Raw genomic sequence first — 26,875 nt, 5'->3', positions numbered from 1 at the left:
GGTTTTGTCTGAATTGTAACAGTTCGTGCCTTAACTTTCTGCTGCTTCACATCAAGTTCCATGGCACAAAGATTTGGTCTATAGAGCACTATATAACTGCCTGTTATTGTTTATTTATTATTGCTGAATAGGGCTGGTTGAAAATTAGCCCTTCAGAATTAGTTTTTGATGGGAAATTGTATTTTCAATTAAGCAATTTTTTTCTCAAAAAGTGTCTGCTTTCTGCAAAAAAAAAATTGACTTTTTGTTAAAAAAACTAAACACTGAAAACCAAAATCATGCTGGTTTTCAGCCCAAAACAGAAAACATTTTGTCCAAAGACTCAAAATTTCAATTAGGAAATACCACGTCAGTGTCTCATGGGACTTGTAGTTCCTGTGCCTTGTGCTCTCATTCTCCTCTCCACCATTTGGACTACATCTCCCATGATACTTTGTGGACATGGCACTCCCATGGGGCACCAAAGTGTCTCTACAAAAGGAGAAACCATGATGCGTTGCTGCAGCAGGAAGCAAGTGGGGGTAATAGATTGTATAATTTAGGCAAAATTTTGCAAATCAAAATAATTATTGTTGACATCTCATAAAACATTGATATGGCAATGTGGAATATTGTGTACAGTTTCGGTTGCCAAGTTGAAAAGAAGGATTTCTAGCTTCTAGGTAGGGAGCGGAGGAGGGTAACGGGATTGAGTAATAGTGTGGATGGTTCTCTCTGAAAAGGAAAGGTTAAATGTGTTTAGTATGGAGAAAAAAAGGAGACTGAGAGGGAATCTTAGTATGGCTTTTTAGCTTTTAAAGGGGATGTAGAAGGATCCAGGACATTATTTGGTCCAACTACTGAACAAAGAATGTGGAAAGTATGTGGTCATGAAGAGAAGCTGCAGATTGTTAAGGTTTAAACCAGATACTGAAAAGAGCGCTTACTTCTCATGAAGAGTTTTTGGACAATGAAACAGCTGAGGGAGCAGATGGCACAAATTTGTTTTTTTTTTTTAAGGAAAAATCCAGCTGTTTTATAGGAAAGGTTGATTAGACAGATAAATGTATTAAAATAATAACTAGTATTTCTTACTTTCAAATTTTAAATGTTAATGTTAAGGAACATTTATGGAGGTTTCACCTTTTCTATGGCTGTGGGTGGCTCTGACTTTATATTCTGGAGGCTGATATATATCTTGGCTCAAATTCATATCTGGTTTAACTGCAATGGCTCAGTGGAGATACACTATGAATTAATATAGCTAATCTGTGACAGGTAGCAAAATGTCTTTATCTCATCCCCCTCTTCATATAGCTCCACCAGATGTCATTCCATTATCATAGCCCCACCACATGTCATTCCATAGCTTCTCCTCCCCGAACCAGCCTGACCACATCTATGGACTTCGGACAGTCTCCAGGCCCAGTTCACACCTACTTTTCCCTTCTGTGTGTGTCCTTTCCATCTCTCTTTACCCTGCTTTTCTGGCCCTGTGCCCCGGAGAAGGTGGCCGTGGTGTTTGTGGGTACTCTGCCTTTTCTCTACTCCACACTCTCACAACAGAAACACACCAGCAAGGTTATCTTCTCTCTCCCCTCCTCCCTTCAGTAGCTTTATCTTCTCTTGTTTATTCTCTCTCCAAAAACCCACAACAATAACTTGTCCTCTTTCCATGTATGGAGGAAACAAACCTTTTGTAAAAAGAAAAGGAGGACTTGTGGCACCTTAGAGACTAACAGATTTATTTGAGCATAAGCTTTCGTGAGCTACAGCTCACATGCATCCGCTGAAGTGAGCTGTAGCTCACGAAAGCTTATGCTCAAATAAATTGGTTAGTCTCTAAGGTGCCACAAGTCCTCCTTTTCTTTTTGCGGATACAGACTCACACGGCTGCTACTCTGAAATCTTTTGTGGGTCTGTGTAGATGTTTAATTCCTGAATGAGGTCTGGAGAAGCTGTGGGATATCAGTCTGGTGTGGGGATAGCTACAATATTGTAAAGGGAAGGAGACGAGGAGTCCAGTTTTTTGACAAAAGCTACAAAGTTATACTTTAAAATAATTTAAACAGACAATACTGTTAATTTTAGGTAGGCTGAAATTGTTCTGAAATGGTAAAGCAGTGGAGTCTCCCTTTCAATAAAATGGATTTCTCCATAGCTGGATTAAAAAACCACAACTGGGTATTTGCAGTGAAATACATCCACAAATTCCACAAGGTTGCTCATTTACAATTTATTACAATTATAATGTCAGGTAAAATATGACAAGATATTCATCTGTATTTCTCTCCTGATTTCTAGACAACAGTACCTGGAAGAAGAAATAATGTGATATTACAGCCACTGCAGTCAGACACACCATATAAAATTACTGTTGTGGCTGTGTATGATGATGGAGACGGTGGACAGCTGACAGGAAATGGACGAACTGGTAACTTAGCTTTAGCATTAAGTACTGTATTCTCATTTCTCCTCCTTATAACTTAATTATAAGTTCTGCTGCAGAAGTGCCAGAGGCCCCCATCTGTGTTGGGTTCCTGTTGTTCTAGGCACAATGCAAACATACCCAAAGACATGATTTCTTCTTCAGGGAGTTTACAGTTTACCTGTTATACAGCTTTAAAAGGCAGTTGCTACTATAATAACAATTCTAATGCTTATTCTTTCTTTTCAGTTGGGTTGCTTCCTCCTCAAAACATACATATTTCAGATGAGTGGTATACACGATTCAGAGTTTCCTGGGATCCCTCCCCATCTCCTGTTCTTGGGTACAAACTTGCATATAAACCTGTAGGTAAGAAAACCTGTCTGCTTTGAAGAGAACACTTTGAAAACAATGAGTAATGAGTTAAGAGATCTGGGTGGAAATATCCTGTGTATCCTCATGAAAACGGAGCCCTGTGCTTTAAAGGCGTTTTCTTTACTTATTTTAATTTGTGGGTTTATTGACTTTAAAGGAGTAAGAAGTTTTCCTGTTAACTTCAGTGTTTCAAAATAAAGACAGTTAGAACACCAGATACATTGTCACACACATTACAGCACATTTGATTTCATTATATATTTGACATTTAATACAACTATTTTATCTCCTGTCCCAGGCCTGTTCTCTTCTCATTTACACCAGTTTTACACTTCTTATCTTTCATGCAGATGCTCTTGATTTACATGAGTGTGTGATCAGAATCAGACTCAGAGTTTGAATGAATGACAGTCCTTCAATGCTTTTATTTGACATGAGAATGAATCCACATTTGCATGCTTCTCTGGAAATTAAATTAAATACAAATATTGCACTAGTAAAGCTCCATTTATTTTATTAGCAATGAGAATGTTTACTCAAGTAATAGGTTTAAGAAATAACAAGTATGTTTTTTTAAAACAAGGACCAAGTTTTGGGGCAGGCCTACACATAAGATGCTGCATTGGTGCAGGTGCGCCAGTGTGGCACTTCAGTGAAGACACTACTATGCCGAAAGGAGAGCTGCTTCCAGTGGCATAGTTAATCCACCTGTGTGGGAGAGCTATGTTGATTGGAGACACCCAGCTTCTAGTCCTAGTGCTGTGTACACCGGGGGCTAGGCTGATATAACTGTGCCACTCAGCGGTACAGATTATATAAAAGAATACTGATAATGCCCTAGCAGAGTCTTCATAGAATTGTGTGTCTTTTTCTGTGATTCCCTTTAACTCAAGGTTCCGACGAGCCGCCAATGGAGGTGTTTGTTGGGGAAGTGACTTCATACACATTGCACAACCTGTCTCCTAGTACTATCTATGATGTGAATGTTTATGCCCAATACGATTCTGGACTCAGCGCACCCCTGATTGATCAAGGCACTACATGTAAGTCCAAACCACTTTTATTGTAGTCACATAGGATATAATTGTTGAAGTGATCTCATGTTGACTGAAAAGTCCATATTTAGGGCCTCGATCCTTATGGTCTGAACATTCCACAATTATAGATGCTCAGACCTGTGAGAATCAGGCCCGTAAATAAAATTAAGCTTAGAAACCCAAATTATTTAAACATTGCTTTTACTAATGGCTTGCAAGAGACAATCCTCTAGTTCCGTTTCTTACAATTTGTTTGGCTGTAGCTGGGTCTGAGCCTGCAAGTTGCTCAACACCTGCCACACCCATTGGCTAGAACGTGTTTAGTAGATTGCAGGGTGCAGTCAGCACCATGCAGATTAAGGCCCCTCACTGCTTCTGATTGCATCTCATGGTAATATCGACTGACTACACATTCCATCAAAGCTGAACCTGCTCAGTGGAGGATTGGTTTGTTGCTGAACTCAGTTAATGAGCCATTTGAGATTTCAGCAAAAAAGGATAAGTTGTAAAATCCTCATTTTGTTAAATGGTGTCATTAAAAGCTCTTGGCACTGCCAGTAAATAAATAAAATAAAATAAAATACAATGGGGCCCAAATCAGGTGCACTTTCCTCATGCTAAATATCTTTATAAGTGGTTCTATTGATTTTAGTGGGACAGCCCATAGAATCAGATAGTACTTAGCATAATAAAGCGTACCCGAATTTGGGCTTTTGTAAATAACAGAGGTCAGATCTGTGGGACTAAACAGGAAGAGCAGAGATGAATTGACTAGAACTATTTTTTTCTTCTGTGGACATTTTTAAAATAAAACCACACGCGGGCAAAATTTACTGCCATAGTGCTATGTGGACCAGCAACTACTGATGCCATTGTTCTTTCTGATCTGGTTAATTTTATATCTAATGTATTGTATTTCCCAGATAATAAATTGAACACTTTCCCTTTTTTTGCAGTGTACTTGAATGTCACTGATCTAAAAAGTTACAAGGTGGGATGGGATACCTTCTGTATCCGATGGTCCCCTCACCGGTCAGCATCTTCCTACAGATTAAAGCTCAACCCGGCTGATGGTAAATTCCTTTGATTCCTTGTGTGTTCTGTGGGCGGATGTACGTTTCAGTTTTATGCCACGACTAAACTAAGGATTGTAATGTGACAGGCTGAGGGCCCTGAGTTTGCGATAATTTCAACTCCAGTGCCTCCCCCAGGATTCAAGCTGTGTTGGTAAAACTCCCCAGGCCTGCATGCAGCCTGCCTTTCTAAGAAGACACAGATTGGAAATTAATGCTGCTTCTATCCATGTTAACTCCCACTAGGATTTCCCAGTGGAAATCTGCTGCTCACCAGGGGTTATGAGTGCATACTATGGAGAGCAGCTGCTCCCTGCCTCTTCCCCTTCACAGCCTGAGAGCTCACTAGTGTGCAGAGCACCCACCACACAGTGTTGCTGCACAGAGTCTTTCCTGAGCTGGGAAGAGCAAGCAGCGGAGATGCCACTCATCCCATTTCAGCACCCTCCCTGCATGCACTCTCTCTTGCTTTGTTCTGCACACCTCTGGAAAGGGAAGTACCGGACCGGACATTTTCCTTCCTTTGGGTTTGTTTTCACAGGATCCCGAGGACAAGAAATTACAGTACGTGGGACAGAAACCAGCCACTGTTTCACTGGCCTTTCACCAGACACTGAATACAATGCTACTGTCTTTGTTCAGACCCCAAACCTTGAGGGACCGCCCATCTCTCTGAAAGAGCGCACGGGTAAGTCGGGCAATATGAACAGTAAGTGTGTGAACAGAATGGGATGGAAATAGTCCAGACTACAGATTTTACAATTATCTTGTTTGTACAAGACATACAGTACCACAACTGAGGAGTCTATTTTCCTGTGTCTCCAAGTGTAAGTCAGTGGGAAACTCCTTGAGCTGGGGAACAGAGAATAGCAATTATTTGGGGGAAATTCAAATGGAGTATTACCTTGCTCAGGTTAATCCCATTGGGTAGTAACCACGGAGTGAGAGATTTCTCAGTTTGTGTAAGAGTGGCAGGATCTGGCCCCTTGTCATAATTAAGGACTTGCTTTTGGAACAGCAAATTATTCTGTGCTGATTAGGAATTACTTGTCTTGGTCACCAATAAAAGCATTGATAGTTCTTTCCTCAGTCATACACAGGGTAATTCACATGGGTGGAGTCCTTTCTTGGGTAAAATTTTATGTTAAATAAAAGGTTTTAATTGTTTTACTTCAGTCATCAAACCTACCGAAGCACCAACTCAACCGCCTCCTCCTCCTCCACCTCCCACAATCCCACCGGCTCGGGATGGTAAGTGTGTATTGTAGATTCATGGTACATTTTGTCTTATTTGCTGTACATCCACACACTCAAAGGTTAGATTGAATTATATTTTTCCTAAATTGAAGTAACTTCAAAAATATATGGGCCTAATGATCCTCTGGCCCACTTTGGCCCTTTGCAGCAGCTCAGACACCGTCACCTGCCTGGTGTAGACAGGGGAACGATGACTGGGCCTTATTCCCTTTATACTAGCTATTTTCCAGGGTGTTGCATTGAGCTCAGATAGCCACTGGGTCATGGTGGCAGTTTGCGTAGATTTGGGGGAATGGCCACGACTCTCAGTATGCACTGTGGATTTGTGAGCGTTGCCTTTAGCATATGAACCTATTTTTGGTGGAGATTGCCAAGAAAACTGGTGTTAAGTTGCACGCTTCAGGATTTTGTTTCATATGAGCTTTTTGCACAAAAATGCCAAGATTTGACCTGGGATGTCCTTGAATGCATTGTGCGAAAATCTGCAAAACCCAGGAAATGCAAGAGAGACATGCAAGAGAAACACTACTTTAATATTTAAGAGTAGTCTGCAGCTTGAGCATATGACTGAAGTTTGCTGAATGTTTGCTCATCATTCTTGCTTTAAAATGGTCAAAACAGTGCTGTTTAGTCCACGGTCCTGAATGAGGGGTGTGTTTTAAGAGTTCATTGAGCTGTGTTTGTCTTTCAGTATGCAAAGGCGCCAAAGCAGACATTGTGTTCCTGACTGATGCTTCCTGGAGTATTGGTGATGATAATTTCAACAAAGTAGTGAAATTTGTTTTTAATACTGTTGGAGCCTTTGACTTAATCAATCCTGCTGGAATTCAGGTGGGTAATTTCCATTAAATGCATTTTGCAGGGAAATTAAACAAACCAACAAACCTGAATTCTTAAAATCTCCTCTACCTTTCTCTGTTGTATAGGATTATTCTGGTACTGTATTGTGTGTATTTATATATGTGCACTGTGCTGTACAAACATAAAGGAAAACACAGTCCCTGTCTAAAAGAGCGGACATCCTGAAAGACAAAAGACAGATAGCAAGCAGATGAAAGGGAATCAGCATACAGGAAGAGCAGTCAGGGTGCTCTGTGGCCAATGTAATGTTAGTTGCATGTTTTTGTTTCTTTGTGCATATAAAATATCCTCAGCTGCCCCTCTCCATAGTTGTTATGAATAGGCTAATTTTTAGTGTCACAGCAGAAGTGGGCATTGAGAAGGAGTATGATGATGAATGAGGATAATGTCTTGGTGTGTCAGTTCAGGAAGGATGTTGCATGTGCAGTGGGCAGAAGAAAGCATGGAAACAGTTGCAGAAGAGTTGGAGAAGAGGATTTACTGGATGAAATTGGATGCATCTTTAAAAAGAAAGCTATAAGAAATAGTGGGGAGGTTGAAACGTCTCTACTTCCTCCTGGGGTTCTCCATGTGTCTCTGCCAGGAGTCTCTGCCAGACTCCTGAGGAGCCTTTAATTTTGTCTTATGTTAATCTCCCCATGGTCAAGACCCTGCATCATGACTGTTTTCCTTCTAGTTAAGCGGAACTGGATAGGAGCTCTGTCCTGCTTTCATAAGCATTGCTTTTTTATTAGCTAGAGGTGAATGGCACGAGTAAGAATGTCTCTGGAGCTTTGCCATCACCGGTTGGTGCAAGACTATCTTCCCTTGTAGGAAGGAAGACAGTGATTTTCCTTGGAAGGATGTTTTATTTCTGTTTTCCTGAAATGCAGCACCCAGTTATCTTGCTTGTGAACAGTTCTCTCCTCCCCCATGCATGTCTCTAGGTCATTGGTTCCCGCTATTTCATTCTGCAGACATACTTCTAGAGAGAAAGACCCTCTCCTGGAATACCTTCTCTCCAGTATCTCCATCCTGCCTAGCTCTAACCTCACACTACTTGGTTTTCAAAAATTGTTCTTCTTCAGCCCAGCAGGAGAGTTGCTGCAAATTAGCTGTTGGAGGAGAATAGCTGTGAACTTTCTGGGTTTACTGGGGAAAGACTTAAAGCTCCTTTCCTCTTTTGTCCTGGGCCAATTACACACATTCTTAGTTCTTCACTTTAGATATTTATGATGGCTAAAAAAAGATAAACTGATTTCAATAAGTGTGAATACTGAGACATCTGCTCAGGACCAGCTTACTAAGGCATGCTAATAATATAAATGGGACAGACTAGAGGAAAGGAGAGCAGCAAAATACCAACCCTGGACTTCAGAAAAGCAGACTTTGACTCCCTTAGGGAACTAATGGGCAGGATCCCCTGGGAAGCTAATATGCGGGGGCAAGGAGTCCAGGAGAGCTGGCTGTATTTTAAAGAAGCCTTACTGAGGGTGCAGGAACAAACCATCCCGATGTGCAGAAAGAATAGCAAATATGGCATGTGACCAGCTTGGCTTAACAGTGAAATCTTCGGTGAGCTTAAACTCAGAAAGGAAGCTTACAAGAAGTGGAAACTTGGACAGATGACTAGGGAAGAGTATAAAGATATTGCTAGATCATGAAGGGGTGTAATCAGGAAGGCCAAGCCACGACTGGAGTTGCAGCTAGCAAGGGATGTGAAGTGTCACAAGAAGGGTTTCTACAGATATGTTAGCAACAAGAAGAAGGTCACGGAAAGTGTGGGACCCTTACCGAATTGGGGAGGCAACATAGTGACAGATGATGTGGAAAAAGCTGAAGTACTCAAAGCTTTTTTTGCCTCGGTCTTCACAGACAAGGTCAGCTCCCAGACTGCTGCTCTGGGCAGTATAGTATGGGGAGGAGGTGAGCAGCCCTCAGTGGTGAAAGAACAGCTTATGGACTATTTAGAAAAGCTGGACATACACAAGTCCATGGGGCTGGATCTAATGCATCCGAGGGTGCTGTGGGAGTTGGCTGATATGATTGCAGAGCCACTGGCCATTATCTTTGAAAATTTGTGGCGATCAGGGGAGGTCCTGGATGATTGGAAAAAGGCAAATATAGTGCCCATATTTTAAAAAGGTAAGAAAGAGAACCCGGGTAACTACAGACGGGTCAGCCTCACTTCAGTCCCCAGCAAAATCATGGAGAATGTACTCAAGGAATCCATTTTGAAGCACTTGGAGGAGAGGAAGGTGATCAGGAACAGTCAACACGGATTCACCAAGGGCAAGTCATGCCTGATCAATCTGATTGCCTTCTATAATGAGATAAGTGGCACCGTGGATATGGGGAAAGCAGTGGATGTGATGTATCTTGACTTTAGCAAAGCTTTTGATACGGTCTCCCACAGTATTCTTGCCAGCAAGTTAAAAATGTATGGATTGGATGAATGCACTATAAGACAGATAGAAAGCTGGCTAGATTGTTGGACTCAACGGATAGTGATCAACGGCTCGATGTCTAGTTGGCAGCTGGCATCAAGTGGAGTGCCCCAGGGATCGGTCCTGGGGCCGGTTTTGTTGAACATCTTTATTAATGATCTGGATGATGGGATTCATTGTATCCTTAGCAAGTTCGCAGATGACACTAAGCTGGATGGAGAGGTAGATATGCTGGAGGGTAGGGATAGGGTCCAGAGTGACTTAGACAAATTGAAGGATTGGGCCAAAAGAAATCTGATGAGGTTCAACAAGGACAAGTGCAGAATCCTGCACTTAGGAAGGAAGAATCCCATGCACTGCTACAGGCTGGGGACCGACTGGCTAAGCAGCAGTTCTGCAGAAAAGGACCTGAGGATTACAGTGGATGAGAAGCTGAATATGAGTCAGCAGTGTGCCCTTGTTGCCAAGAAGGCTAACGGCATATTTGGGCTGCATTAGTAGGAGCATTGCCAGCAGATTGTGGGAAGTGATTATTCCCCTCTATTTGACTCTGGTGAGGTCACACCTGGAGTATTGCATCCAGTTTTGGTCCCCCCACTACAGAAGAGATGTTGACAAATTGGAGAGAGTACAGCGGAGGGCAACAGAAATTATTAGGTGACTGGGGAACATGACTCACAAGGAGAGGTTGAGGGAACTGGGGTTATTTAGTCTGCAGAAGAGAAGAGTGAGGGGGGATTTGATAGCAGCCTTCAACTACCTGAAGGGGGGTTCCAAAGAGAATGGAGCTAGGCTCATCTCAGTGGTGGCAGATGACAGAAAAAGAAGCAATGGTCTCAAGTTGCAGTGGGGGAGGTCTAGGTTGGCTATTAGGAAACACTATTTCACTAGGAGGGCAGTGAAGCACTGGAATGGGTTACCAAGGACGGTGGTGGAATCTCTATCCTTAGAGGCTTTTAAGGCCCAGCTTGACAAAGCCCTGGCTGGGATGATTTAGTTGATGCTGGTCCTGCTTTGAGCAGGGGATTGGACTCGATGACCTCCTGAGGTCTCTTCCAACCCTAATATTCTATGACTACGAGGAAATGAAAAATGAAATATACGTTATAGACATAGGCAGAATATTCACTCTGGGTTTACATGGATATATACAAATATACAAGATGAGTTAATGTTCCAGTTCAGGAAGTGTATTATACTGTATGTATCAAATGACTGAAATTCTGGCACATTCCCTGTTAATTGTTATGTCATGAGCTTCTTGCATTTTTTTTGTAATCTTTAACAGTTTTTATAGGCGCTGTATCCCCAAGCTGAACTAGAGAACCAGGACTAAATATGGTGCCACCATAGTTCTAACAAGTATTTTCTCTATAAAGCATTAACTAATAACTTTACCGCTGTTATATCTATATTTACATATAACTTCAGGGTTTGCTATTTCAGTGGTGACTGACAACATAATTCACTTTAGTGGAGAGCACTTGAAGCCACACAGGTCAGAGGCTGAACGCTGTGATGCATTTCATTTCAGGTTTCCTTTGTGCAGTACAGCGACGATGCAAAGTCTGAGTTTAAACTGAATACATATGAGGATAAGGCTCAGGCTCTAGGAGCACTTCAGAATATTCGGTACAAAGGAGGAAATACAAGAACAGGTGCGTCTGATGAATAACTATGTATTCCTTCCGAATAATCAGTTTTTTGAAAACCTATTCATTATCTTAATCCTCTGTAGTTTAAGGCCAGGGCTTTATGTTCTACTATTATTAGTTGTATTAGTTCTTCAAAAGAAATATTTTCAGTGGCAAATGTGGCATGAGTCCTCATTCTTTGTGCAATTTGCAGGCAAAGCCCTTACATTTATCAAAGAAAAAGTCCTGACTTGGGAGAGTGGCATGAGAAGAGGTGTGCCCAAGGTACTTGTTGTTGTCACAGATGGTCGGTCGCAGGATGAAGTTAAGAAAGCTGCAGCAATCATACAGCACTCTGGTAAGCACCCTGTAGAACGTAGTTGAGTCTGATATTCATTTTACTAAAGAGTTTAAGTCATGCAATTTAACATACGGCTATACAACAGTATCAGGTATTGTTGGTCCTTTATTCATCCTAAATAGGTAGTGGTTCCTGAGAGAGACATTCGAATTACAGAATATGATTTGGAATGGCTCAAACTATTTTAAGAATGTTAAGATTGACTGGACCTAATTCTGGCCTCTTCTCTCTCTGTGGACAGAGCAGGCTTAAACAGTTTGCTGGGAATTCCCCTTACATAGTTACAGAACTTGTCCTATATCACTCCTGGCCCCTATTCAGGGGGCTGGGGCATTATTAAGTGCACTTCAGTCCAATGATCTTGATCTGCTGGAATGGCCCTTAGAGTGCTTTTAATACTGGCACAAGTTAGAGCAGCCCTTCATCTACTCTACCTTGAGCAGGGGTCTGACCAGGCCCCTGACTCTCCCACCCCAGGTTTTGAGGAGGAGGTGGCCATTTATGCTCCCTCCTTAGATGGCCCAAGTGTAGTTTGCTGTAGCCGAGGCTCTAGTTCTCCAATTCTGCATTTTTAATGCATATTTTGATATAGAGTATAAGCAGCATGGTGATTAATTTCCTATATAAACATTTGTTGTGCTTCCTTACCTTAGCTCTGTTTCTTTATGTCTGTTGATTAAGCCTCAGATTGCTTTGTTACCTTGGAATTCTGTATTTGCCCTCCTTGGGTTTCATATTAGCTATTAAAAATTGTTAAATTGGCCAAATTCAGCCCTAGTATAAGCAAGCATGCTAAAATCATAAAGTTACAGGCTGATTGTAGCCCTCAACTTGTGTTCGTCTTTTCCCCAGTCTTCAGGTGTATCAGGGAGGTGACAAAGGAAGTGGTAGGGGGATTTATTGATAGGAGGAAGTGGTGAGAGAAGGAGGAGGAGGAAATGAGAGAGAGATATAGGCAGAGACAAAATTATGCAAAGTCCAGAAGCTGAAGAAGATAAGCTAACATTAATGCTCAAGGCAAGAAGATGCCATTGGAAGGATTTGAAGAGGAGAATGACATGGTCTAAGAGACAGCTGATGAAGATGACTTTAGCCAGGGTGATTTGGGTGGACCATGGGAATGAGATGGAAATCGAGAAGCACAGAAAGTAGGAGACGTCAACAGTCAAGGCAGGAAGTAACCAAAGTATGGATAAGGATTTTAGACATAGGGATAGAAAGGAAGAGTCAGATTTTTGAGATGTTGTAGAACAGACAGGATTTGGTGGCAGCCTGTATGTTTTGTGAAAGAGTAAGGAGGCTGTCACAGCCAGGTTATGAGCTTGGATGATGGGGAAGATGATGATATTGTCCAACGGCACTGGAAGAAGGGGAGAGAGTTTTGGAAAACACATGAGGAGCTCATCATAAGCCTTGTTGAGTTTAACTAGGTGATATGATCTCCAGAGTATTTTTCAAAAATATAGTCAGATGCAAGACTGGATGGAACAGGAGAGGTCAGGGATAGAGAAGATTTGTGAACCGTTGGCATGGAGATGACAGCTGAAGCTTGGTGAGTGGATGAATTGCCCAGGGATAAGCTATGGAAGAAAAACAGGAGAGGACCAAATAGCAGAGTCTTGAGGGTTGCCAAAAGTGTGAAAGAGGAGAGGAAGAAGAGAACTGGAAGGCGCAACCTGACAGGCAGGAGAGGAATCCAGGATGAGAGAGTGATCAACAGTGTCTAAAGTGGAAGAGTATTTTTTTAATCATCCTTTTTATTGAAGAGCAGAGCCTAACTATTTTTGATTAGTTTGTCTTGGGAGTAACCCAGAACTGTTATGCTCTTCATTTCCCCTCAGATGCCTTCCCGTAATGTTTTCAAGGATCCCTCTCATAAGATAATACTGTACATTAGAAAACAGTTCATTTCCTGTTTGGCTTCCAGGGGTTTATATAGTCATTGTTTAATACCAGAAAATTCGGGGTTTCTATTCAGTGTTTCATTGGCATGGGTTTCTTCACTCTCTTCTTGCAAAAAAGAAATGTTCAGAATAGTATACTTGTTTCTTCTTGATTCAGGGAGATTGGCTGGGCACTTCTGATCTAAATTGTGTACTTAGGTGTATGTTTCTTCCTTGGGTGTTCAGTGATCTAACTCATAGATTCATCCCTTTCAGCCATTTATTTAGCAGCAAGAAGGCTTCATAAAAAGACTCCTTCTGCCTATTTCAAACAGCTTTGTGCAGCTGAATGATTCCATACCAGAACTTCCCTTCCCTGCAGGACATGAGCCCTTTGCCTCACATTTTTGCCAACAGTTTATATTATTGCTTGTTCTGTTTCACCAAGGTAATGGAGAAAGAGTTTCTCCATTTGACATCCCTTGGTCAAAAGTGTATTGAATACTCTTCTCCACTGGGTTTTACTTCATTCTGCATTTTATCCAGAAAGTGCAAAGGGACTGGGTTCAACCAAAAGTATATTCTACTTGCATGATTTGGTTCTTGTATTTTTTAACAGAGAAGACAGTATCTCTACATGATTGGGATTTGCTATTGAGTTACTGAGCCAATGATAATGATAAGCATGTATATTCGTTGCATATTCATATAATGAACATTATTTTTGTAGGTTTCAGCGTCTTTGTTGTTGGTGTAGCTGATGTGGATTACCATGAGCTGTCAAAGATTGCCAGCAAACCCAGTGAACGTCATGTATTTATCGTTGATGACTTTGATGCTTTTGAAAAGATTGAGGAGAACCTCCTCACTTTTATTTGTGAGACAGCTACCTCAAGTAAGTAAGAGACAATGTTTCTCTCACAAGCTAATAAATTTGACTATGTACTGCTACAAGTCTCATGTCAAGGCTTTCCCATTTACACCTTTTTCAAGAAACTTTAATAAATATTTCCAGTGAGCAAGTGCATGTTTCTTATTTAAGTGGTTATTATATTTTTATCTTATCTACCACCCTGAGATGATACTCTTATTAAAAAGTGAATAAACAATAAGTGAGAATTATTTTTTTAGTTGAAGAGCAAGTAGAATGGTAGCTTAAATGGACTTCTGGATGTGACAGATTTCCTCTTTACCACTGTTTTTTGGCTGCATTGGGGATGTAGCTAACCAGTGTCTAATATTACTTTTATAAAGATCTAAAATAAAATCCATCTGTTTATGAATCTGGAGTCCTTCTATGGCAAAAAAGAGGAAATATTTGCACATTTGTATCATCTGCAACTATGTGTTCCCATACTGCCTCCTCCACATACGACTAAGGAGCCATATAAATCTGCAGTTTTTCCTTGTGAATCTGATGAATAATATGCAGTCTGACTCATGCATAAAAGATCCATGGAAAGATTGTGGTATCGTGCCCATTTCTTTTTATGAATTGGGCTCTTAAAATAAAATATACTTGAAGTTCATCTGTTTGCTATTTCATATATTCCGGCATGGTAGAAACAATACATTTAAAAGCCTCATAAATGAGGATGTGAACATTTCACCTACATAACTAGAAATCTACTGCTTGATCTTGAGCAGAATAAAGCATAGGATCACAAACAGATGATAATTATTGTAGTGGCAGATGTTGGCTGGTAATTAACAAAGTTCAAATTTACGGGAATAAAACCTTTTGAAAATAGTTGTATGTTCATGATTCCATTTGAATTTTTAAAAATAACACAGTTTTCATCTGTTTCAGCTTGCCCTCTCATTTACTTGGAGGGATACACTTCACCTGGTAAGAATCATATACAAACATCCTAGCATAGGATAATTCTGAAGCTTTTTTTTCATTTATCACAATTTCTTCAAATTGTGTTTCTCTCCCCTCCGCCCCCCCGCCTCAAAATAAAGGTTTCAAGATGTTGGAATCATACAACTTAACAGAGAAGCATTTTGCCTCTGTACAAGGAATATCACTGGAATCAGGATCCTTCCCTAGCCACGTGGCATACAGGCTCCATAGAAATGCCTTCATCAGTCAGCCTGCATCGTAAGTTATCTGTGTAACCTGTTTTCCTGCTGTAGGGCAAGTGGGGAAGGATAACAGAATTAATAGGTAATGGTATTAATACCTGCTGGAGGACAAATTTTATTTTGTTTTTACTGAAGTCCAAGAAATACAGTAACTCCTCACTTAACGTAGTTATGTTCCTGAAAAATGCAACTTTAAGTGAAACGATGTTAAACAAATCCAATTTTCCCATAAGATTTAATGTAAATGCGGGGGGTTAGGCAATGTTTTGGGGGCAGACACAAGGCATTATATACTGTACAGTACTGTGCTGTACTGTGGTTGGGAAGTGCCCCTGGCTTACGCCACACAGGCACAGCCTGCTGCAGACAAGGACGCTAGGAAGCACCTTCGCAGCAGCAGTGGCAGCTTACCCGGAGAAAAACAGGTGCCGACTTTGCTGGGGGATACTCCAGGCCCGCCTCTTCCCGTCCCCGCTCCACTCCAGTCCCACCTCTTCCCACCCCCACTCCACCTCCTCTCCTCCACCGCATCCCCGCTCCTTCCCCGCTCCCAGAAAGTCCTAAGCGCCACCAAACAGCTGTTTGGCGGGCTTAGGACTTTCTGGGAGGGATGGGGAGACACGGCACTTCCCTGCTCTTCCCTCTCCCTCCCAGCGCTTCCCTGCCGCCAAACCGCTGTTTGGCGGCACTTAGTACTTTCTGGGAGGGGGGAGGAGTGGAGGCACAGCTGTTTGGAGGTGGGGGAAGCGCTGGGAGGGAGTGGGAGGAGGCGGAGAAGAGGAACTTGTGCCATGCTCCCTTGTAAAGTCGCTGCTCTTCCACAAAATCTTACAAGCAGTGTACAGAGCAGGCAGCCAAACAATGTTATAAGGGAGCATTGCCCAATTTTAAACGAGCATGTTCCCTAATTGACCAGTGACATAACTTTGAAACAACGTTAAGCGGGAGGATGTTAAGTGAGGAGTTACTGTACACTCTGAAGAATGTGCAACCATAGCTCTGATTAAACGTTATTCAGTTCCTTCATTAGTGGTCCTTATATTGTTAATTCCAGCTTCCTTATTATTATTATTATTTATTATTTGTATTACTGTAGTGCCTAGGAGTCCCAGTCGTGAACCAGGACCCCATTCTCCTAGGCATTGTATGAACATAGAACAAAAAGACAGTCCTTGTTCTTTTCTCAAGAGGATGCCTCATATAAACAGGCCTATTTTAGTTAATTGATTTAATTCATATTACAGGTCCTATGCAATCAATGCCCTCTGTTGCTACTTGTACAAAGAAACCACTTAGCCAGAGAGACTGTTTTTGATTCAGAGGGATAAGTACCATTTGTTTAGTAGTTGTAATAGGCAACACATTTCTGCCTGTGGTCACAATGCCCCAGGTGTGTGACATCACCCAGCCCCGTCACCATATTGGACAAACGGAGAATTTTTCAAGTAGCGATGGCCTGAAGCAAGTCTTCCCTAGCTGACCACTCTGTTCTAGAGCTCAGCTAGGGAGATAATGAGAGGGGTCATGTGGGACCCTCACAAAAAAACAGAGCTAGCTAGAATAAGAGGAGTCCAGTCATGGAGGAGAAACCCCTTTCCCTTCCCAACCACGAAGGGAGGATCCAGAAGTTTCTTCTCTCCCCACTCAGGTAAAGTTGAGAATTTAGTATTGCTCTGCCAGAGGCCACGTCTAGAGCCAGTCCACTCTTCCCCCTCCCCATTTTTTATATCATGTAACTCTAGTTGTCCACTTATGGGAACTTTTGACAGCTGTGCAACCCTACCAGAATGGATAGAAGGGGGCAGACCAAACATAGGAGAATTGCCCAATATAAGGAATAAATTTAAACAGGCTCTTTCCCCTTCCCCTTCCCAGCTTCCTCAACTCTCAATGTGCCAATGTGGAGTATTTGGGGACTTTTTTTTTTTTTGTCTTTGGTCAGCCAGTTTTTCTCTTCTATAGCTTGGCTTGGGAAAGAGCAAAGATCTATGGTTTTCTGGATATTGCAGGACTCATAAAGCGCAGATAGTTTGCATTCAGTAGAACCTTATAGCTTGCTTTACCATTTTATTAAGTCAAAGCCTGCATCTAAGTGGGACCTGAGTAAGATGTTTTCTGTGTATTCAAATTAGGAAAAATATTGAAGAGTTGGCTGTAGGTAGAAAAAGAGAGAGCGAGAGAGCAAGCAAAAATAGCTTTTGTGGGATCTTCTTGATACATATATATTATATAAAGCCAGAAAATTAAATTGAATTTAAACTGTAGTGTTCAGGAAATCAATACTCCCTAGGAATCCTAATGGTACAGTTGCATTATATCTGAGTTATCCCTTGATACTGAATTATAACTAGGTTTCTCAAATTCACTTGCTTATCTTGCCCCTTATGCCAGCCAACTTTTGTTGAAGTAGCAATATGGTTACTGTAGTAGCGTGATACTAAATGTAAGGGGCTGTCAGTTTGTCCAAAATATGTAAAAGCTTCAATACCAGTTTTTGAGGTTTCTCTATTTTAACTCACGGGGCCACATGGCCTTCTCAGCCAATAGCAGAGTTTCAGCCGTAATAGTGTCAGCCATGTTGTTGGCTAAATTGAAACAAAATTTGCTCATTCTTCTCACAGTTTCCCTCACATCCACCCTGCTGCTTCCTTTTCACTCCAGACATTGCTCAGCCAGGCCTCTTAGTTCCCTTTAACATACTTCCATTTACTTGTGGTTTTCTATCATTTGGTGTCCAACAGTGTCCATGACACAAGCCTAAAAATCCACAGATGACGACTAAGGAAGTCTGCCCCAAATGCTGCACTATATCTGTGGAATAAATTTAATGTCTCCTTCTCCCACTGCACCCTCTGCATGTGAGCCAGTCACAGTTGAGTTCCTTGTGCTCCCAGTGCCTGACTACTCAAAATGGGATGTGCAGGGCTAGAACTAGTGTATGCCCCATCTTCTTCCTGTAGGGTCACCAGCTGAGTTTATATGGGAGCAACCCACTCCACATCCTGTAAATATAACAGAGGTCAGGCACCAGAACCCTGGCTGAGTCAACCAGAATGCATTTAGAATGCCTATTCTTGTTGGTCCTGCATCAATTTCTCCTCACCTCCACTCAAATGCAGGCTGGATGTTAAAGTCTTAACATAGGCAATAATGTGATTTCTATTTGCTTAAATCTTTGCTGTTTGATTAAAGAGTTATCAGGCTGAGCTTTGCTAAACGATGTAATTTTCCCATTTTGATTATGTCCTGTCTTTTAAAAAAGTGAAAACGATGAAGATCTTTCCTTTTTCTATGCGTGTTTGATGCGAAATATCCTCATGTTCTCTGAACAGGGAGCTTCATCCAGATGGATTGCCACGTGCTTACACAATCATACTGCTGTTCCGCCTTCTTTCGGAAACCCCCAATGAGCCATTTGCAATCTGGCAGATTACAGACAGGGATTTCAAACCACAAGTTGGAGTAATTCTTGATCGTAAGGACGATTTTACTTATTGCACAGAGAATTTGTAGATAGAAGTTTACGGTTGTTTTGCATTCCAAAATTGTTTCAAAACCAAAATATTCCTACATGGTAAAAAGGTATATTATTTTGTGTTCTAAATATTTTTTTAATATTGTATTTCAATTAATTATTCAAAAATCTGTATAAGCACTAAGTTTCTTTAGTATTATTAAATCTAAAACCAGTGGAATGCACACTTTCACTAATCTGAGTCTTTAAAACTGTCCCAGTAATCCCTGTGTGTACAATTAAAAATGTACTCGGTAGAACTGTACAGTGTATATGTATGTATTGTTAGTACGGTGGTGTTCTCTTCTTTGAATAACATCAGCAGTGTGACCCAAATGACATTTATTTATTTTATCTTCTTTTTGCAGCTTCCACCAAATTATTGTCATTCTTTAACAAGGATACAAGAGGAGAAGTTCAGACAGTAACTTTTGATGATAATGAAGTAAAGAAAATCTTTTATGGAAGCTTCCACAAGGTAAAGGATTAAAATTATGTGCATATTCTCCGTTAAACGAGCAAACAAAAACAGCTGTAATATCTATACTTTGTACAGACACATACATTTACATAGTGGTTTACAAATCACAGTGAGACAAGATGCCTGAAGAAATACTTTTTCAAGCTTCTATTGATGTGGGGTCCAGTGTTAGAAAGGATTTGCCAAAGGTGTGGAGGAAGGGCCATATGTGGACAAGAGGCGGGAGACTTCTAAGCGTATGAGACAGCAAGAAAATTATGAAGCAGAAAATAGGGAAAAGAATCCATAGAGAGAAACAATTGGGAGGAACCTAGGGAAAGACAGAGAAAAGAGGAAGAATTAGGAGCAGAGATATGTGTGGGTATGAGAATATGCAGTCAGTTGTGAAGCATCAGTAGTTTAAAAGATAAATAGCTATTTGAATTGAAGTCAGGTGCTTAACAAGCATAATACATGTAATACCCAGTAATTATACTAAGTGCAATGGCTTCTGAAATATTGAGTCTAAAATATTTAATATGAATTTTAACAGAGGTGTAAAGTACTTAACTAATAGAATAAATTACTGTATCTGGAGAAAGCACATATTGGTTGATAAAGTATGCTTGCAAGTTTGTTTTCTTGAGCTGGAACTCTTACTCACTTCTCTGAAAGCTAGCACCAGAATGTCTTCTGTCTGTATCATCACATTCAGCTTCCAGCATGTGCATAGCATTTTGATAAAATGTTTGCCAGTTACAGCTGTGCCTTGATCCAGGCAGGATCAAAACTCACTTGATTTCTCAACATTAATAACTGTTGGGAGAATGTCAGCTCTCAGTCAGCCATAGGCTCATATAGATGAACAAGATAAGTGTATCTGTTGGTTGAGCAGAGCACAGAGAGTCAGGAGACCTGGATTCTGTTCTTCTGTAGGCAGCCGGCTTAGTCTGGACCTTGATCAATTCCTTTAACTTCTCACTACCTCAGAGTACCCATCTGTAAAACAGGGACAACACCAACTTTTGTAAGTCTCTCTGAAATCACAAATAAAATTACTACTTGGATGCTAAGGTTTTATTTTTTTATGTAGTCTCTGTGCAGGACACATACACAGCAATTGCCTTTGCTGCATGTTGGCTGGGAATGGGGTTGGCACATGAATCTGCAGTGGCTGAATAGAAAAAGTATCTATGGGAACATTGGGTTAAAAGAGATAATTAATGTAAATGCAAATTTTAGACTGAAGCCCAGTATTTCAGAATTGTCTAAAGCATAAATAACCAGTGAGGTGTTTGACTATTATCCCAGTGTCACACAGTTGTAGTAATTCTTTGCACAGATTATGCATATCCATTTTTGTATACTTAATTCTGAAAATTTGATCCAAACAAGCTGTTTGCCTGTAACCAAAGAGCAGATGAAAGAGCCTGGCCCAGACCATATGAATACATAGGCCTAAAAATCTCTCTCTGCTTTTTTAAGCAGTTAAATGTAAGCTATGAAAGTGAGTTAGAATAACCACATTTTCAGTCAGCTAAAATATATGTCCTCTTTGCTTTTCTTTATCTCCCTTTTCCTTAGCTTTCTTCTGGCTACTGCATATGGTTGCAACAGATCCCTTTATTGACACTAAAATCAGGTTGCTACTATTGCCAGCTGATCCAGATCATATTGCGATCCTATCCTACTCCCGGGGACCTCAGTGAAAGCAGGCTAGGGTTTTTAACATCTCTGTAGTAACTGATTTTTGTGTGCCAGCATTCTAGTATGTTGAACCATGATCTTCACACCTAATTAAAACACAAGTGAATAAAAGTCACTCACTGCTAGCTTTTTATAATTTAACAAACACAGGATACTGCCAAAAACGTCATCTTGGGTACATTTCTTTTCTGTTGTAATGAACTTTTCTTTCTCCACTTTAAGAAATGTTTATCACAGGGACTTTGGAAAAGATGTCAGTAAGTGGGTTGGATCACAGCTGCATAGCCCCTAAATCTAGGGTGGTCTATGTTTTATGCTTGGCCTCTGGCCCTTTGTCTTTCTTTCTATAATGGTTCAGTAAGATACTTGAATTTTAAGTAGTTTTGTCCATATACAGAAATGGAGTAATACTGTCAATAAAATGTAGAATAAATATTTTTGTTGGCATGAAAGTTATATTCATATTTATAACAAAAAAGCAGTTATAAAATGCAGAATAGCACTTAACATGTCTTATTCCAGATGTCAGTCTCAGGGTTCAAACTTCTCTCCTAGAGGACTATAAAATATCTGAGTCATTTTTCTAAAGCTTTGAGTGCTATGCTGCCGACTTTCTTTTGAGGTGTCCATCATTACATACATTGGCAGCTGGTGTCATGTTGTTCTTAGCATCCTACTATGAATACAGTAGAGGTGACAAAATTCTCTGATACTGCTCGTAATAAAGATCAGCTTTGAAATCAGAGCAAATGGGAACAAAAATACAGGGAGTTAGTTGTGGGCATTAACTACATTCAGTAAGGCAAAATAAGAATGTAGCAAGATGTTATTTCTGTCATTAAATAAATGCAGATACCTACCTGATCACCACTAATCGAGGAGCAGCAGCCATTTGCAAAGTGTGTAAGAAAATCCAGGTCCATAAACTGACTATTAGATTATTCCTTAATCTTTAGGGGCAATTGAAATATATATCTGTTTTCTGATGTGGTGGAATGATTCCTTGTACCCTATTTCCAGAACTGAATCAGTAGATCAGAGACGGAGATTATTTGCACCGTAGATCTGGAGTAATTTTGACTTCATTGGAGGTATTCTGGATTTCACACCAGTGTGATTGAAATCAGAATCGGGCCGCTGGACTCTCTCCTGCCTGACTGCTGTATGTGAATCAGACTCTTGATGATGACATAAAGAGACTCCCCTGCTCATGCACTGGGAATCACCTAAAAACCAACATGCATATGCAAGGATGAATTCTGTGTCAGACATGTTGATTATCAGTACAGTATAATTCCAGCTGTCTGAATGCCCTGTATCTGAAAATCCTAGTTAGCCAAATCGACAGTATGTCCACCACGTAGTCCTACACTAGTTGAAATAACATCTGTTTATCTGAACACCCAATTATCTGAAAGTTTTGGATGTCCCCTAGGCCACTGGGATAAACAGGAGTATATTTTAATAATGAATATCTGTAGTTTCAGCTAGTTGAAAGTCTTGGGGGTGGGGGTGGTTTCTAACACATTTTAAAATGTACTTTAGAATTTTTTTTGCCATCCAGTGTGAAAAAGATGGCAAATCTTTAAAACATGACCAAATGTGTTCCAGAATATCAAACATTTTTGTGGTTTCCATTTGATGACTTACAGATTCATTCAGTGAAAAGCAGTTAACCTACAGCTAGCGGTGAAGGGGAAATTAACTTTGGCATATTTGTAGCCTTTGTGTAGCATAGCTATGGTGAAGGCTGTTGAATCTGGCAAGTCCCTTAGGAAAAATATTGGCTCCTGAATACAGCCATTAAAATTGCATCTAAACCTCTTGGAGAGACAGATATCTTTTATTGTTCTTTCTTTTTACTATGCTAGATTATCTTTTAGATTACAGTCTTCCAAAAGTTGACCACAGAGAACTTCGTAATGCACTTATGCCTTTATTTCTTATGATGTGGGGGTTTATAATGGGACAATAGTTTACATAATCTGTTGATATGGCTCAGTTAGTTGTAGCTAACAAAGATGGTCAATTTTCTTTTAGTATGGTCCATGCAGACGCACACTACTGCAAATAATATATTTTTTTGTAACTCTTCAGTGCAAGAAATGGCAACTGAACTTATTCAGAAATGATGTTTTACATTAGTTGGTTAGAAATTGGAAGGAATGTTTCTCTCAAAGTGGGGGATGTTAAAAAGAATTCAAACCAATGAATTAACATATGTTGTATTTACGATCAACTTTAGGTAAATATGCAAACATTTTAATTATAGATGTAGCTGATCTGTGAAATTCAAGCCTGGATTCAGATTCAGATCTAAACTAGTGATGAACTGGAGAGGATTCTCAAGTGTCTGTGGGAGGCCCTTATTAAATTTTAACTACAAAACTGAAAGGAACCTTACGGTGTTTTTCCTACTTTTGATGGAGTTAAAGTAGCACAGAACTGATATGAACATTTCCAAAATTTGTTGGCATTCATATCCATTGTTCTGGTTTAGACCCATCTCTTATAATTCATGTTTGTAAATAGGTAGTAAAGTGTAACTCTTAACTGCTATGCACATAGGCTTTGGGTGCAGGTGAAAAATATGTGCACGCTTTAAATATATTTTAGCTCAAGTAAAACATATCTGTAGTATGGTTAAATTTAATATAAAATTGTTTGGTAAAAGCTGCTATGACAGTTTAATTATGTAGCAGATACTAAATGAGAATGAATTAGGGTCTTGTCATAATGCCTGAAAGTTCTTGTTATGGGAGGTTTCATCACCATCCAGGTCTGTATGCCCAGTAACCTGGACATAACACATTTTGGGTATGCTGGATTCTACTCATATTCTTGTTTTGCAAAAGTTCTTCATTTGATTAACACACAAAATTGGGAAAATTAATAAAAAGCTCATAGTACATGTAGTATTAGGTCATGAAACTAACTGAATTTTTAAAAATTATGGCAGTTTGTAAAGTCTTAATTCTAATTATATAGAGTAATATGTAATGTTTGGAGGGTTTTAGATAAACTAAGCTAATGTCTTGGAGACAACTCCACATAGAAAATAGTAAGCATGAAAAAAATCTAATTCTCAGGAGATTGGTCAGTCACTTGTTGACGCAAGACATTTAAAAGAGTTTCTGTTTTTTTCAACTTTATGCCAAACTTTTTAAAGTAGTTACCAAATACTGATATGTTATTTGTAGAGTATGTGATGTGATAAATGGAAAACTTGAGCATAAATAGATATAGATACTTCAAGAATTTTCTCTTCCTGTTCTTAGCACTCCTAAATGGTAACATTTAATAGGCAGAGGTATGTAGGACCTGTGAAACCTCTCTGTTTCCCTGGGTCATGACTAAAATTATTGACCTCTGGCCAGAATTGGCCAAATTCTGTAAATAGGCAAAACTTCAGATATAAATAAGAAGGCAGTGGACACATTATCCTTGTGATCAGCGAGCCTTCCGGTTGGTTACAGAAAAATTCAAGAGCAAGTCAAGTTGAAACAAAAAAAAGACGTGTTTCTGTGTGTCCCCTTTCTTTCTATCACTTGTTTCCTGGATGTTGTGTCCCTTTTACTGTTGTCCCAGGGCTTGACCCAACTGGTCCATAGGTAAATATTGTCACTGAGCTGTAAAGCACTGAATATTTGCAGGAGGGACAGCCTTTTATTTTATCCATGCATAATCTGGTACTTAACCATGTACAGCCACAGCAGGACAAATCAGTATGTTTACAGTGTGTTTTACGTATCTTTCTTCCTCCCCCTTTAATTACCCCTGATTTCCTTAACAGACTTCATTCTCCTTTCTCAGTAGCCTTGTTTCCTTTGCTTATGTCTTTCATTTCTTTTGGCCAGTTTTCTTTCCACTACTTTTCATTTATCCTTTTCTCTTCTTTCCAGTTTTCTGTTCTCTGGTGGATTTGGTATGTTTGCTTTGTTTTTTGTTGCCCCCTCTGCCAGTCATTTCTTCTCCTTTCTGGTTTGTTGTGTAATGACACTCCTGGCTGACTCATCTGTGGGACTTGAACCCCGGATCTCTGGATCTAAAACAATCTACTGTCTCAACTATCAGATCAGGTCTATTAGTTACACATCAGTAGCAGACTCATAAACCTCTTGTGTGTTCCCAGCTCTTACAGCAAGAGAAGTTACATTCACTTCTTTCTTTCTTTCTTTCTTTCTTTCTTTCTTTCTTTCTTTCTTTCTTTCAGCATTTTTTATTCAAGCTTTTAAAACTCATGTAAATTGCTTATGGTAGTTCTATGGTTTTAAATTATACTATTCTTTTACTTCTTGATTTTACCTGTGTATTAATTTTGCCAAATTTTCAACTTGTTTTAAAGCAACCATTAGGTGCTATACTTTCCTGAAATTAGTACTTTCCCCCTTTAGAAACTAGGTTCCTGGAAAGGGAACAAAAATAATATAAAAATACATAAAAAGGTAAACACTATTAAAGGTCAAGTACATTCACATGTTTTTAGTTACATTGCTATATTTTAAACCCTTTTTTGTTAGGTTCATATTGTTGTAACCTCAACAAGTGTTAAGATTTACATTGATTGCAGTGAAGTAATGGAGAAACCAATTAAGGAGGCTGGAAACATCACAACTGATGGCTTTGAAATACTTGGAAAACTATTGAAAGGTGATCGGAAATCAGCAACAGTAAGGAATAAACTTCTATTTATTTCTTAAGCCAAAACATCTTCACAATTTCTGGATAAATTTTGATTTTCTGAATAAAAGGACTTGAATGGACCAGTAATAGACCAGTCGTAGCACCAAATCTTGTACAAATCTTGTAAATTTTTTGTACTGCAAAAACTAAGCTACATGATTCAGAAATTTGATAATTGAGGACTCTGTTATAGCAGACAAAGGTCTGACAAGATCCAGTGGGTGGAAGTTGAAACTAGATACATTCCGACTAGAAATAAAATGCAAATTTTTAACAATGAGGGTAATAACCATTGGAACAACGCATCACTGGCACTTTTAAAATCAAGATTGGTTGTTTTTTTCGCTAAAATATATGCTCTAGTTCAAAGAGGAATTAATTCTGGGAAAGCCTATGGCTGCTGTTATACAGGAGGTCAGACTAGATAATCACAGTAGTCCCTTCTGGCTTTATAATCTATGGTGAACAACTGCTGCTGCTGTGAAAGCTATGTCAATTGTCCTAGTACAACGGGCTCACTATATTTTTAGTGGATGCCCCTACTATTTGGGCTTCTTAAGGGCCTTAATTCATCAGTCTAATCTTCATCTGCAGACCCTAATGGGTTTGTGGTGAACACTTGGGTCTGCTTGTGGGGATTAGATTGCAGGATCAGGGTGAAAGAGAAGAAACTGCTGTCATCCTGCAGCTCTATCTAAATGGCCATCTTCTGCCTTTAGTCTTCCTTCCAGACTATTCCCCAGTGATGTCAGTTTCAACCATGGATCTGGGTTAATGTACAACCCAGTGACTGCAGTCTGTAAAGTTAGTCCAGATGTTCTCAGGCCAGATGCCATGTTGACATGTACAGGCATTTAGCAGATGTAGAAATTGCATTCTTCATTAAGTGTTGTGTAATATTTGTGTATTCAGTTACCTTTTGCGCCAGAACAGGAGCAGGAGGTCAACAGAAGCATCAGTCCTTGGGGTAGTTCCTGGTATTAATGAAATGTGTTGTTTTCAGCATTTTTTCTTTTATTCTTGTCAAAAATAGCAGTGTAAAGTTGAAGTATATTAACTACGTACAAAATGGAGCATCCTGTAGATGTTTCATTCTTAAATGTATTCAT

General features: G+C 39.9%; 1 protein-coding gene across 2 annotated transcripts in view; it reads left to right on the top strand.

The window, feature by feature from the left end:
- The window catches only part of COL12A1 (collagen type XII alpha 1 chain), a 116,599-nt gene that overhangs the window by 65,251 nt on the left and 24,473 nt on the right, over window positions 1–26,875 (top strand). For both annotated transcript variants that reach the window (XM_077811621.1, XM_077811620.1), the window contains exons 36-50: window positions 2,284–2,413; window positions 2,657–2,776; window positions 3,676–3,825; window positions 4,776–4,892; window positions 5,434–5,580; window positions 6,069–6,143; window positions 6,841–6,980; window positions 10,971–11,094; window positions 11,285–11,428; window positions 14,045–14,209; window positions 15,125–15,163; window positions 15,280–15,418; window positions 18,735–18,877; window positions 19,285–19,394; window positions 25,604–25,753. In XM_077811621.1, coding sequence (XP_077667747.1) covers window positions 2,284–2,413; window positions 2,657–2,776; window positions 3,676–3,825; window positions 4,776–4,892; window positions 5,434–5,580; window positions 6,069–6,143; window positions 6,841–6,980; window positions 10,971–11,094; window positions 11,285–11,428; window positions 14,045–14,209; window positions 15,125–15,163; window positions 15,280–15,418; window positions 18,735–18,877; window positions 19,285–19,394; window positions 25,604–25,753 — 1,893 coding nt within the window. The remainder of the gene's footprint in view (window positions 1–2,283; window positions 2,414–2,656; window positions 2,777–3,675; window positions 3,826–4,775; window positions 4,893–5,433; window positions 5,581–6,068; window positions 6,144–6,840; window positions 6,981–10,970; window positions 11,095–11,284; window positions 11,429–14,044; window positions 14,210–15,124; window positions 15,164–15,279; window positions 15,419–18,734; window positions 18,878–19,284; window positions 19,395–25,603; window positions 25,754–26,875) is intronic.

Source organism: Eretmochelys imbricata, chromosome 3 (assembly GCF_965152235.1).
Source record: "Eretmochelys imbricata isolate rEreImb1 chromosome 3, rEreImb1.hap1, whole genome shotgun sequence".
Taxonomy (NCBI): domain Eukaryota; kingdom Metazoa; phylum Chordata; order Testudines; family Cheloniidae; genus Eretmochelys; species Eretmochelys imbricata.
Note: the sequence above shows the minus strand (reverse complement) of the source record. Positions and strands in the feature narration are given on the sequence as shown.